A 14469-nucleotide genomic window follows, 5' to 3' on the forward strand; every position below is an offset into this window, starting at 1 on the left:
TCACAGGCACGTTCGTCGGATTTTGTCTGATCAGTGTGCTACACTTGTCAGCATCTGCTGGCTTTTTTCACTAGTTGAACATGTTGAATCGTCATTTGTCAGGTCTTGAAATGTCTGAGAAGTGACATACTGTACTCTGTCGGCTGTCGTGTTAGTCTGTGTCTGTCGGCGCATTGTGAGTTGCCCTGAAGTTTTACTGCAGCTGTTTTACTGCAGGGTCAGAAATGAACTTTTCCATTAATGTTTGCCCCCTGGAACTGATTGTGTGGGTATTTCTAGAATTACCTTGTTATTATAAAAACCATATGTGACCCTGGACCACAAAACCAGTCTTAAGTAGCACAGGTATATTTGTAGCAATAGCTAAAAATATATTGTATGGGTCAAAATGATCAGTTTCTCTGTTATGTCAGATATCACCAGGATATTAAGTAAAGATCATGTTCCATGAAGATATTTAGTAAATTTTCTATTGTAAAAATATTAAAGCTTAATTTTTGATTAGTAATATGCATTGCTAACTTGGACAACTGTAAAGGTGATTCCCTTCTGAGGGAACTCTCACTGCGTCCTCTAGAGGACACTAGGGAAACCGCCATCAGCGAGACTCGTGTCTGAAGAATACATATGAAAAATGAAATGGCCGGTGACAGCTTATAACGTCACTGCAGCGTGACCGTCACTGCCGGTGCGTCACTATCAGGGCAACCACAGTATAAAGTAGCGCCGGTAGAACACAACATTCTCTTCTTCGTCTTCACTGACTTTTTGTCTGAGTACATGTTCTCTCACCAGAGGCTTAGAATTATGGCTCACATGTGACGTGTGTGGTAAAGAGCAAGTGCTTTCAGCTCCCAAGGGAGTTTGTTGTGCGAGGGATTGAATGCGATCGTTGCATTCATTCCTTGTTTCTTGTGAGATCAGGTTTGCTCTAATACCCGCAACTTTCATATGGCTCGAGCTGTGTGTATGTATGGTGAGAAGCAAGCAAAATCAGCTCTCGATGGAGTGGAATGCAATCGTTGCATTAATTGATTGTTTGTTACGAGAGGCACGCTCTCATACCCGCTTTCACAAGCTCGCGGGCTATGTGGGTGTGGTGAATAGCAGCGCATCCAGCTCTCGAAGGAACTGATGTGCTCATCTAGATGCATTCGCAAAGGAGGGAGGTGAGTTTCTCTGTTTTCCTGATTTTACATGAGTGTGTTTGCCTCTCATGGCATAAACAGTGCATTCGTGGTGTTGCCTGCAGCTCCATGTTTGCTTAATTCCTGGGGGAATTTGGTGGTTTGGAATTTTGGGGAAAGTGTTTAGTTCCCGTGCGAGCTGAATATGTGCTGCAATATGCCTTCCTATAGATACAGATATCTGAGGATGTCTGCATGTTAGCTCACTGACTGCTCCCCTTCCTAAGGTTTTTGAACGGTTCTCTTAAGCCCTTGCCTAGATGGTGCTGTCTCCCCTGCTAGGGTTGTAAGTAGACAGCCCACTCTGGTTTAGGCTGCTTCTAGGAAGGTTTACCGGGGTTTTTTCGCTGATCTGTTAGCCTTCCCAGACACATTGTCTACCTGAGAATACCTTTCTGCTAGTTTGGTGATTGCTCCCCTTTTTAGGGTTTTAAGCAGTGGTATCCCAAGCCACTGCCTAGACAGTGCTATCTCTCCTGCTAGGATTATAAGTAGATGGCCCACTATGATGGTCTGGGCAGCTTCACGGAAAGGTTTTCCTGGCCTATTGGATTTGTGCGCAATGGAATGGGTGAGTACGATCCTGTTACCTTGTGTCCAGTCTGTTTTGCTGTATTTCTGGGACCTGTTTGTGGTGTTTATCTTGCTCCTTGGTAGGTCCTCTTCGAGCACCCTGCTCTGGTCTTTCGACTATGACTGTGGCCTACTTGTCTATTTGGATCTGTCCTCGACTTATTTATTGTCATGGCCACTTTTGGCCTTCAGGTCCCTGCTACAGCACTTCTTTAAGGCTACGGTTCTCTTTCCAGGTAAGCTCTTGGAAAATATCCCTTTGCTGAAGGTTGAGTGTTGACTCTGTGGAATATCCTCTCAGGCTTCCTGCTCTTTCAGATTCTGCAGAAATCTGGCCAGGCCGGAGCCCCATGCTCCTGTCGAGACAGAAGCATTAATACACTTAGGGTTGGTTTTGGCTAAACCTTTCGTAAGCACCACCTATTCAGCCCAAAGAGTTTGCTTTTTGTGCAGCTATAAGGGTTAATGGATAGGGTTGGCATGCTCCCCTTTCTGCGGAAGGGTTTTTATAGAGCTCCACCCTCTGGTGGGTCCGGTTTTCCTCCCTGTCTCTTAGGGTTAGGACCCCATCCTTATTGCATCTAAGGTTGATTTTTACTCCACAGGCCTCGTGTACGGGGTATGGCTTACTCCCCTTTCTGTGGAAAGGTCCCCTTAGAGTGCCCCTCAGTAGGACAGGTGTTCCTCTCTGGTTTCAGGGTTAGGAGCTTGTCCTAATGAATCGCCATTCAGAATGTCACCCTCTGGCGGGTCAGGTGTTCCTCCCTGTCTCTCAGGGTTTGGAGCCTACTCTTGGCGGATATCCTTTTTATAAAGGTTCTCTCTGAGCACCATTCCTTGGTGGCAAGTTGTTCTTCCCTCTCTTCCATGGCAACCGTTCCTCTAGTGTCCTCTAGAAGATGCAGTGAGACTTCTTTCGGAAGGCAACGTCTCAGGTTACGTATGTAACCATGGTTCTCTGAAAAGGGAAACGAGACACTGCATCCTCTAGTCTGTTCGCCATGCTTCAGACGTAAGCTTCAGATTAAGAAGCAAATGTTGTGTTATACCGGCGCCCCGTTATACTGTGGTTGCCCCGGTAGTGACGCACCGGCAGCGATGGGCATGGCGCAGTGATGTCATAGCTGTCTCAGGCCATTTCATTGTAATTTTTTTATGTATTCTTCAGACACGAGTCACACTCATGGTGGTTCTCCTAGTGTCCTCTAGAGGACGCAGTGTCTCGTTCCCTTTCTCAGGGAACCATGGTTACATCCGTAACCTGAGACGTTTTCTCAATATTATAGATTCCTTGGCCAAATATTGTTTATCCTAACAAACCATACATCAATGGAAAGTTTATTTATTCAGCTTTCAGATGATGTATAAATCTTAATTAAAATAAATAAATAAATAAATAAATAAATGACCAGGGTCACATATGTCAAATACTTAAATTTACCCCATTACTTTAATATTGTAAACTGTTGTCAATAACAATAAACTGTTTAAAATTGTATTTAAATTATACATGTAAAAAACAGAAGCTCATTGGCCTGCAATATTATGAAAAAAAAATCATTATTGTAGATTACTGCTTTTTTTATTATAATAATGATTATTAGACTAATATCAATATAGAAAACAATATAAAACTTTTTTTGTTTTATTTTGGGCACATCACATTCTGGCTTCATAGACAAAAATGTTGTTCAGTGACATTAGCCAAGTCACACACACCAGTGCATTCCTAAGTTCAACAGAAATTTGTTTGATTGGTTATAAGCCTCAACGCTGCACAATACAGTGCATAAAAGTAATCTGATGCAGTGTGAGCGAATCTAAATGTAATTCCGCAAATTTTTAATTCATTCATTCCATTCAAGTTTGTGACTTTGTCTTGAATTTATAGGGGAATTTTTGTTCATTTCAGTGCAATTTTTGCCACAAGCCCTCGTTAATTTCCAATCCTGGTTTACTGAACTCTCCTGCTTATCAGAGTAAGGGGACCAGACTAGGTACCATTTACCAGGGACATGTTTTGCCCAAGTTTTCTGAATTGCCTAAAATAACCAGGTGTTGTCTGGTCACCTTATATTAGAGATTCATAAAAACTGTGATTCTGATAAGTAACATTAAATCTGGTGAAAACACCACCAGCAGCCACGAACGTGTCTATCCTTGGCGTTATAATATAAACATAATCGGATCGTCCTGAACTTCCGGGTGGGGTCGTCACGTGACGAGGGTCATTCTATTACAGCTAAAACATTATTAATTAATTTTACTAAAAGTTCGATTGGGCAGGCTGTCGCGAATTCGATATTTTTATAAATATTTTATTTTTATATTATTACATAAAAAAAAAAAATCTTAACAAAAGGGCACTTTGATCACCAGGAGCCAAAAGGGCAGGTGCTCAAGCACCCTCCGCCCCCCCCCCTCTGCGCGTGCCTGTTCTGATGAACAGCTCCAACTTCACCCTCTGTAGCAAGAATAGTAGACTTTCAGGAGACTTGGCAAACACTTGCAATAAGATGCAAGGTTTTTTTTTTTTTTTTTACTGCAATATCTCAGAGACAGTCTCAAGCAAACAGAAAACACCACAAATTTACAGTAATACTACAGGAGTTACACAAAAATCTAAGATCAAATTCTGCTTATAATCTGACAAGTTGTCTGTAGATCACTGTTAACTAATTTATAAAGCTAGTTTACAATAACTACTTCTTCACCTTAATTACAAAGTTCTAAAATCTAAATCTACACATAATCTGACAGAATACACCACTGTCATGGTATTATAGCAGAATAACAAAACATTACACTAAACATATAAGGAATAGTTCACCCAAAACTAACAATTCTGTCATTAATTACTCACCCTCATGTTGTTCCAAATCTGTAAGACCTTTAAAATTAAGATATTTTTGATGAAATTGCCTTTTGACCCTGCATAGACAAGAGTAGTACTACCACATTCAAGGCCCAGAAAAGTAGTGCGGAGATTGATAAAATAGTCCATGTGACATCAGTTGGCACTTTATTGATCACAAATTCAAGACTGAGATGGAAAAGAAGAAAAAATTGATGAATAAAGTTTTTTTTTTTTTTCGTTTGCGCAAGTATTCTCATAGCTTTATAAAATTTCTGTTGAACCACTGTCATATGGACTATTTTATCAATGTTCTTGCTACCTTTCTGGACCTTGAATATGTCAGTTGCTGTCTATGCAGGGTCAGAAAGCTCTGGGATTTAAGCAAAAATATTTGAATTAGTGTTTCAAAGATGAACGAAGGTCTTTTGGGTTTGGAAGGACATGAGAGTGAGTATTTTAATTTTTTAATGAATTTAAAGAGTAGAAAGATTGACTTAGTCACATTATAAAAAGCCTTAGTTTTTACATATGCATTTACTTATGCACCTATATATATAAAATTATATATTGCAAAACTGAAAGCCAGCACTTCATATGCTGCAGTTACTTATGTGCTAGTTCTGATTTTATACTTTCTATATATACATGTACATTTAAATAATATTTTATTTACATGTATAAAGAATACAAACTCAAATTAATTCTGCTAAATGATTTTAAGACCTCAAGCTTTTTAATCTACAATTCATTACACTATGTCTGTAACAAGACATTTCGAAGCAGCATGTTCTGTTTACAATTAATAATGGCATGTAGCCTGGCAAGCCAGACCCACATAAATGTAGGGTCTGGGCACTCTCCATAGACAGGGCTCAACCGGAGGGGTGGGATAAACGGTTGTCTTTCAAACTCCTCTCCACGCAATAGGATAGCGCTACAACCAATCAGAGACTTAGTCGGTCAGGTGACGTAGTCAGAGCGACGAAGATTTTTAACAAAAATCAGTGCACTGTGCAGTCTGTCAGCTAAATAATAGACATAGATGGGCACTAAACCTTTAAAAGTAAACAAAAACATGCACAGACAAATCCAAATTACACCCTGCGGCTCGTGACGATACATTGATGTCCTAAGATACATACCCACGTCCATCTGTCATGAGCACGAGTTTAGCATATCTATGATTCGACTCGTCACATGTGAACGCGCTTTGATGTAGTATACGCAAACACCGAAAGGGGAAATATGTAAAAAAAAGTCCAGGATGAGTTTGCGCAAGCAAACGTAATCTTTTTCAGCTTTAAATGGGTTTGAACAACCAGGACAAGCGCAAGTAATTACCATTTTGAATAGCCGCTATATCCACAATCTCTTGTGCTGTGTAAACAATGAGTGTCCTATACACGCCACAGATCGCTTCCGGTGTTTGCGTATTCTACACCACAGCGCGTTCAGATGTAACGAGCTCCTGCTCAGGACACATGGACGTGGGTGTGTATCAAAAGTAAAAAAATATATAAATACTGTTCAGTTTTCCACGCTTAATTCACGGGACCAGGAATTCATGTCTGACTGAATTTATGGTCGCAGGTCAGACGTCATCATGTTAAGCCCGCCCACCGACTCGTGATTGGCCCGGTACATCTTGGATTTTTCGGAAATTTAAGTGAATTGAGAGTAACTAGACTGACCTTAGAAGCAAATGTAATTTGCTGCCGCTAGGGGCGCGTCTAGATTCTAGGCTAAATGGCATGCTGTTCATCACAGAATATCTTCGAATGATTCTCGTTCATAAGTCAAAAACTTGATTAGCCTTCCTGGTAGAGAAAGACCACTGATTTGCTGGAGTCTGTGGAGGCCCATTCGTTGGCGAATATTGAGTCTGCACAGATGCATCAATGTGCAAGGAAGAACTGTAATAGAAGGTGGTTGGGTTTTAGTTTTTCATTTTTAGTTCATTTTTTTAATCAACTTAAAAAATCTGCAATTTGAGGGATTATAAAGAACATTCTTACCTGATTTTTCTTTAATATGGGCCCAATCTTTATTGCCATCTAGGTGTTCAGTTATTCTAGAGCAGAGTTTAACATGACCCACATAGTCAAGTAGCATGTCTATGATGGTTCCCACCCAGCCGGTGAATAAGGGAGTAGAGATGATCTCACAAAACTGTAAGTAAACAAATAAATATCAAAGAATCTGATTTGAAAGTAAATAGTAAATGTGAAACTGAACAGTATAATATATATATATATATATATATGTGTGTGACCCTAGACCACAAAACCAGTCATAAGTGTCAATTTTTTTTAAATAAATCATCTGAAAGCTAAATTAATAAACTTGTTAGGATAGGACAATATTTGGCCCAGATAAAACTATTTGAAAATCTGGAATTTGAGGGTGCAAAAAAAATCTAAATAATCTAAAAAATAAAAATAAATTGCCTTTAATGTTGTCCAAAGGAAGTTTTTATCAATCAAAAATTAAGTTTTGATATATAGAAAATTTCTTCTTGGAACATGATCTGGAACATGAACATGACCATACAATGTATATTTGCCTATTGCTATAAATATACCTGTGCTACTTAAGACTGGTTTTGTGGTTTAGGGTCCCATATAATACTGAAATATCTATAATATAGATAATTTGGCCGGACAACAAAACCCATACCTCTACGCAGAATTCTGATGGTTCATCATTGAAATAATACATTGTTTCTCGTCTGTTTCGTCTTGTTTTAATAGGGGGATGAGGATTACTGCCGAATTGACAGTTAAAACATGATAGTGCATCACAGCCATTGTCCAACAGGTACTTCATCATTGCTTTGTACTTCATACAAAAAACCAAAGCCGCCGGGAAGCTGGTGGGATGAGTTGGCAGCAGGGCGTTGACATTAGCACCGTGCTTCACCAATAAGGACACCATTTCCATACTTCCTTTCCTAACAGCCACCAGCAGGGGGTTGAAAATATCCAGGTTTGGATCAGCTTCTGCTTCTAACAGCATAGCAGCTGCCTCAACGTTTCTGTTTACCACAGCCGAGTACAGAGCCGTGCTGCGACGATCTTCATACATTTTTGACCAATCATCTGACAGCGTGGAATTGACATCATATCCAGCCTCAATTAACATTTCTAGAACGTTATCTCTGTTGCGTTCCGCAGCGAAATGAATTGGACTGATGCCAGAGCGCATCACTTTGACTGCGTTAGTTTTGGGGAGTAGCATGGCAACAATGCTAAGGAAGATGAGAAAGAGAGATATTTATATATATTTCTTCATTAAAGGATTAGTTCACTCCTGAATTAAAATTTCTGGATAATTTACTTACCTCTTGTCAGTTCTTCAGTCAAAAAGGCAGTTTTTTAAGGAAAACATTCCAGGATTTTTCTCCATTTAGTGGGCTTTAATGAAAATCACAGGGCTTGAAGGTCCAAACTGAAGTTTAAGTACAACTTCAAAGGACTCTATATGATCTCAGTCATGATATAATTGTCTTATCCAGCGAAACCATCAGTCATTTTCTAAAAAAAATAAAAAAATAATATTCTTTTGAACCACATTACATAATCAGGTTGGAAAGGTCATGCACAAGTTGTTTGTCTGTGTGCTCTCCAACATCAAAATTGTCAGACATTATTGTTTTGCGTATTGATTTTGTGTGAATTGGTTTGACTTTGCACATTCCCTTTGTAAACACTGGGTCAGTGCTTCCGGCATTGTCACGTTTAACCTTTCCAATGTGATAACGTAATGCGTGAAGTCAAGCTAGTACAAGACTAGAATTTGTGGTTAAAAAGTATATCAGTTTTTCCTTTTTTTGTAGAAAATGGGCGATTGTTTCGCTAGATAAGACCCTTATTCCTCAGCTGGGATTGTGTAGAGGCCTTCGAAACTGCACCTTTTGCTTCTTCAACCCGTTGATCCCCGCTATATGGAGAAAAATCCTGGAATGTTTTCCTCAAATACCTTAATTTCTATTCGACTGAAGATAAAAGACATGACACTTGGATGGGATAGGGGTGAGTATACGATTAGGAAATTTTAATTCTTTCCACTTATTACATGGCTACACACAAAATAAATAAATACTTGGACATGAAATATTCTTTTAAACTGAAATTATTTTAGATTTACTTATAGGTTAATATTTATATAGTCTATTTTTAAAAGAATCATGTTTATCAGTTGAATCCTAGTGTAAAACTAAATTACCCATGATTCTGCAAAGAAAGCAACAACTATCAGAGAATTGTAACAAGCGCTTTGCTCTCAAAATACTTATATATGCATATTTTGTCATTTAAATGTCATTTGCAATGCTTAATGGGATTTGTAATTCATTCCCTCACGAAAACCATTAATTACACAGATGCGCCAGCTGTTGTGAATTCTCTCGGGACAGTTGGACATTGCGGTGGATCAGAGATAAAAAATTCTATAAATACTGTTCAGTATCTTGCATAGACAGGTTTTTGGGTGTCTTAAGACCTCAATGTATCGTCACGAGCCGCAGGGTTTAATTTGGTTTTGTCTGTGTATGTTTTTTTTTTTTACTCTTAAAGCCGTGGACCCATTGACGGCCATCATATGGCTGACAGACTGCAACAGTTGGAGTTAAAAATCTCGTTTGTGTTCTACTGAAGAAACAAAGTCACCTAAATTTTGAATTCCCTGGGGGTAAGCAAATAAACATCAATTTTTTGGGGTGAACTACCCCTTTAAGTAAAGATCAAAATGTGTATTTTGTAAATTTCCTACCATTAATATATCAAAACTTAATTTCTGATTAGTGATATGCATTGCTAAGAACGTCATCTGGAGAACTTTATTGTCTCAATATTAAAATTTTTTGCACCCTTACATTCCAGATGGTCAAATAGTTGTATCTTGTCCAAATATTAACGCTTATGACTGGTCTTGTGGTCCGGGGTCACAAATATGAAATCAGCTGTAATATTCTGTAGTAGGCCTACTAACCTATCATGACCATTCTTTGCTGCAACATGAATAGGAAGTAATCCAGTTTTGTTGGCTTTGTTAACATCAGCTTTTTTTGACAAGAGAATCTCAACAACTTCCACATTACCGTTCTTAGAAGCCTCGAACAATGCGGTCGCATCATCATTTGCCTGGGTATTTACATCACCCCCTAGAGAAAAGGTCACTAGGTTAATGCTACTACAATGAAAAAACTAAGTATTTAATAGATTTTAAGTTCAATTCCCCTCCCCCCCCCTCCCCCCCAAAAAAAAGTAATAAAAAATTATTACCTTTATATATTAGGTAGTTAAGCTCTTCAACAGCATTACATTGAGCAGCCGTAAACACAGGGTCAATGCCATAAACATTTTTCGTCCACAGCTTTGCCCCTGCTTCTATCAGCATCTTACAGATGTCTAACTTTTTGTTCCTCACTGCTTCATGTAGTGGAGTCCCACCTTGAAGACAGGCTTTGGATGGTGAAGCTCCAAATCTCAAAAGAAGCTCCACTATATCTTCATTAGCTTTCTCACATGCTGTAAAAAACAAGAGTGATTGTTCAGACCTCTTCCTGGTCTTTAGTTGTTGAGAGATACAATATCATGCTAAAATGTTTACCTTTGTTCAGTGGCGTCTCCCACTGATTGTTTGCAAGGTTAGGATCGGCTCCTTCGCGCAAGAGGAGCTTGACACAAGAAAGATGTTTGCGACTGACTGCCAGCATGAGCGGGGTTTGACTTCTGTTTGTTCGTTTGTTGATTGAATCTGGGTTGGCTGTGGGAGAGATGGGATACAAATGTCATTTTTGAGAATGTGATTCTGGACTGGACATAATAAGAAATTGATTTATTCATCACCTTCGAGCAAAATCTTTAGGCACTCGACATGGCCATAGTATGCAGACTCATGAAGCGGTAACCAGCCGTCTGTATTGGGTTCATCAAGATTTTTAGATTTTGAGTTAATGATGTCTTGTAGAACCTTTGCATCCCCTCTCCAAATTGCTGAGAGAAAAGGGTCTAAACCACTAGAAGAACAAACAGATCTTAAGAACAAGAATCTTAAGGGCTGTTAAGACCAATAAGCAACACAGTAACTCTTGACCTAATTCTTGACTATTTCTGTTACATTCTTATGCCAGTAGGTGGCAATAAGTGATTAGTTATGAGTGAGTCATTAACGCCTTCATTCTAATGATTTGTTAAAAAAAGAGATGTCATTAATCTTAACACAAATTAAGATATTTTTGATGAAACCCAAGAGCATCTGACCCAACATAGACTGCAGCGCAACTGACATGTTCAAGGCCCAGAAAGGTAGTAAGGACATCGATAAAAAGACCGAATTTTTCACTTTTGCATGAAGTATTTCTTTAATTCCATTCAGAAAGGAAACAATATAGTGTGTCATTCTGAAATGTGGAGGGAATATTGTCACAATATTTTATCTGAAATATAAGTTAATTAATACTGGGCTGCATTTCCCAGTAGGATCATAAGCCCCAGTAGATCGAAGAATTATTCCCACTAGTGGTCTCTGTGATCAGCTTGGTTCACAATGCTTTTAAGAAACGTAGCTTCATTCATTGAACGGTTGTAAAAAAAAGCAATAGGCCTGTTACGCTCACAGTCGTTCTGTTGGTATGTAAACCAGTCGTTGATATTCAGAAAAATGGCTCACACACACACAAATGAAATTAAATTAGTCTTGCCACTCACGTCACAGTCTCCACTGTGACCTGCAGGTGTCCATTGTGCCTTGTCCAGGCAATCACTTTTTCTTGGTCTTTGCTAAAGAAATGATTGTGAAAACTTCTGTCCATTTTTGCACACGTCATCTCACTGAAATAAAGACAGCAATAAAGTTCTTTATATATTTGCAGGAGATAAACACTCACACACTCCCTGATGCTTCAGAAGTAAACACAACGCATTTAAGTTCAGAAAAATGTACAGATCATTTACTCACCCCCTTGTCATCCATGATGTTCATGTCTTTCAGTCCTAAAGTGATTATGTTTTTTGAGGAAAACATTTCAGGATTTCTCTCCATCTAATGGACTTCTATGGTGCCTTTGAGTTTGAACTTCCAAAATTCAGTTTAAATGCAGCTTCATAGGGCTCTAAATTATCCCAGCTGAGGAAGAAGTATTTTATCTAGTGAAACGATCAGTTATTTTCTACAAAAAAATGACAATTTATATCCTTTTTAACCTCAAATGCTCGTCTTGTCTAGCTCTGCATGTACTCTGTGTATTTTGGTTTGAGACAGTTAGGGAAAAAAAGGAAAAGACAAGCCTTTGAGGTTAAAAATTATCTAAATTGAAATTTTTTTGTAGAAAATATTTCGTTTGACTAGATGAGACACTTCTTCCTTGGTTGGGATCATTTAGAGCCCTTTGAAGCTGCATTAAAATTGCATTGTGGAAGTTCAAACTCACAGGCACCATAGAAGTCCACTATATGGGGGGAAATCCTAAAATGTTTTAATCAAAAAACATAAATTCTTTACGACAGTTTACATACTCTGGCTATTAATGCATTGTGTTTCCTTCTGAAGCATCAGTGAGCATTTGAAGCTTCTGTAATAGTTGCATATGAATCCCTCAGTTGTCCTCAGTGTGAAAAAATTTATCTCAAAATCATACATTGTTGAAATGGGTTCAAATGCACAAAAATGCTGAAAAACCAAAGAATTTGTGAGACCTAAAGGATTTTTCTGAAGAGCAGCGAGCAGTTTAACTGTTCAGGACAAGCAAGGAACCCATGAACAACTATCACTAAAAAAAAAAAAAAAAAAAAAAAAACCACAGCTGTGGATCAATCAGGCAACAACACAGTATTAAGAATCAAGTGTATGTAAACTTTTGAACGGGGTAATTTTTATAAATTCAACTATTATATTTTCTCTTGTGGACTATATGTAAATGTCTTTTCTATGAAATATTTATTCAGGTCTATACTACAAAAAAAAAAAAAAAAACATGCATTTTGTCTGATATTAACATTTTGCAGATTCTGTAAACTTTTGACTTTAACTGTACATAATTGATTGCACTGTTAACAATATAGGTTCTTGAAGAACCTTCAATCAACATCCATGGAAGCTTCCCTTTCCACAAAGTGGAAAAAGATTCTTTTGATTTTAAAAAGTTCTTCAGACTAAAAAAACCCATTTGGGGAACCCAGTTCTTCTATGGCAGGGGTGTCCAAACCTGTTGCTTAAGGGCCACTGTTCTGCAGAGTTTAGCTCCAACTATAACCGAACACACCTGAACCAGCTAATCAAGATCTTCAGACTGGCTAGAAATGTTTAGGTGTGTTTGAGCAGGTTTGAGCCAAACTCTGCAGGACGTTGGCCCTCAAAGAGCAGGACTAGGTGCCCATATTCTATGGCATCACTGAAAATACCTCCTGTTAGAACCTTTATGTTTAAAAGTGAAAATAAATGACAACAGGAAAATAAAAAATCACCTGGGAGGGTTTGCCGAATTAGAGCTGGATGATGATTGTTGTGTAGCTAGATGTGGGTGGGCATGCATTTGTCGATTCTGCCATGGAGTTGAATTGGCGTCAGCTAGACTTCGTTCAATGGCTATCTGCAACAGCTGGTCTTGAGAAAAGTGTGCATTAGCTCTGAAGTCATCCAGTTCTTCTGATGTTGTCCTTTTCACACTGGCTGCTGCCATTGTGCACCTGTGATAGTAAGGTGCACTAAAATGTGAACACCGATGAACATTCAGATCACATTATTTCAACATTAATCAGTGACAGAAATTGTAATGTGAATTCACTAAAACATAATTCATTAAAATGCCAGGGTGGTGTTCCTGTTTCTGCCATTGATCTGTAAACATGATTCTAAATTCTAATCTTCAACCTGTTGAAGAAAACAGCATATGCTGGTTAGGTAGGTTTTGATGCTGGTTTAAGCAGGTCAGTTGCTGGTTTATGCTGGTCCTTGACCAGCTAAGGACCAGCATAAACCAGTAAAGGACCAGCTTAAACCAGCATCAAAACATACCTAACCAGCATCCCAGCATCAAAACTACCTTACCAGCATATGCTGTTTTTTTCACCAGGACAACAGTACACAAGTTTGCTTACAAGTCCTAACATCATTGCTATAATTCATTACTACCATCATTGAGAAGTCCACCTACCTTTCTACAGGACATCAATTATTATATGTTGTGGTGCATGTAAGTCTTCTCCTTTCTCTGTAGAGCACTTGCTGCTGCGTGCTGCTTTATGAAGAGTCTCTAAGAGGTCTTGATTTCATGTCACGGCATAAATAAACTGATTGCCTTATAAATATATCTGCTAGGCTTGCATGTGATGTCTGGCTTAGATGTGACATGATCGTCCTTGCATAAGAGTTAAGAAACAGCAAAAGCAGAACTGTTTTTTTCAACAGAATTCAAATTTGCTACAAATGATAATAAAGTTGACATATCTTGTACCACGGACTTCATTCAGTGGTTAAAAAACAAACAAAAAAAACCTTTGAATACATTTCAAGCTTCTGTAAAATAATGCCTGTTTTTTTCTTGTAAAGAACATTATAGTTTGTAAAATACACTATAGTGTACACTCTCAGGAAAAAAAAAGGTACAGAAGCTGTCACAGTGGTAAATAAGATACTCTTATACTGTATTTACCCAATAAAGGGTGCATATAAGTGCCTTAAAGTTACATATTAGTTCCTAAGTGTACACATTAGTACTTAAATGGTACATATGAGTACCTTTTGAAAGGGTATCACCCCAGTGAGAGTGTAAAGATTAACATTGTATCCTGTAATGACCAATAGGGCTTTCCGCACACTATATGTGACCCTGGACCACAAAACCAGTCTTAA

At 38.4% G+C, this 14469-nt stretch overlaps 1 protein-coding gene across 1 annotated transcript; it reads right to left on the minus strand.

Annotated features, from left to right (window-relative positions):
- Positions 1 to 3640: 3640 nt before the first annotated feature.
- On the minus strand, positions 3641 to 13880 carry asb2a.2 (ankyrin repeat and SOCS box containing 2a, tandem duplicate 2). Its single transcript, XM_073817161.1, has 11 exons — positions 13772 to 13880; positions 13083 to 13304; positions 11328 to 11450; positions 10467 to 10636; positions 10228 to 10383; positions 9900 to 10145; positions 9607 to 9778; positions 7294 to 7864; positions 6633 to 6786; positions 6363 to 6530; positions 3641 to 5421 (listed from the first exon to the last, which is right to left on the minus strand). Exons 2-10 carry the CDS (start codon positions 13295 to 13297, stop codon positions 6379 to 6381), a joined length of 1959 nt encoding a protein of 652 aa, XP_073673262.1. The 5' UTR covers positions 13298 to 13304; positions 13772 to 13880; the 3' UTR covers positions 3641 to 5421; positions 6363 to 6378.
- Positions 13881 to 14469: the final 589 nt, after the last annotated feature.

This window comes from Garra rufa, chromosome 13, assembly GCF_049309525.1.
Source record: "Garra rufa chromosome 13, GarRuf1.0, whole genome shotgun sequence".
In the NCBI taxonomy this organism is placed as follows: domain Eukaryota; kingdom Metazoa; phylum Chordata; class Actinopteri; order Cypriniformes; family Cyprinidae; genus Garra; species Garra rufa.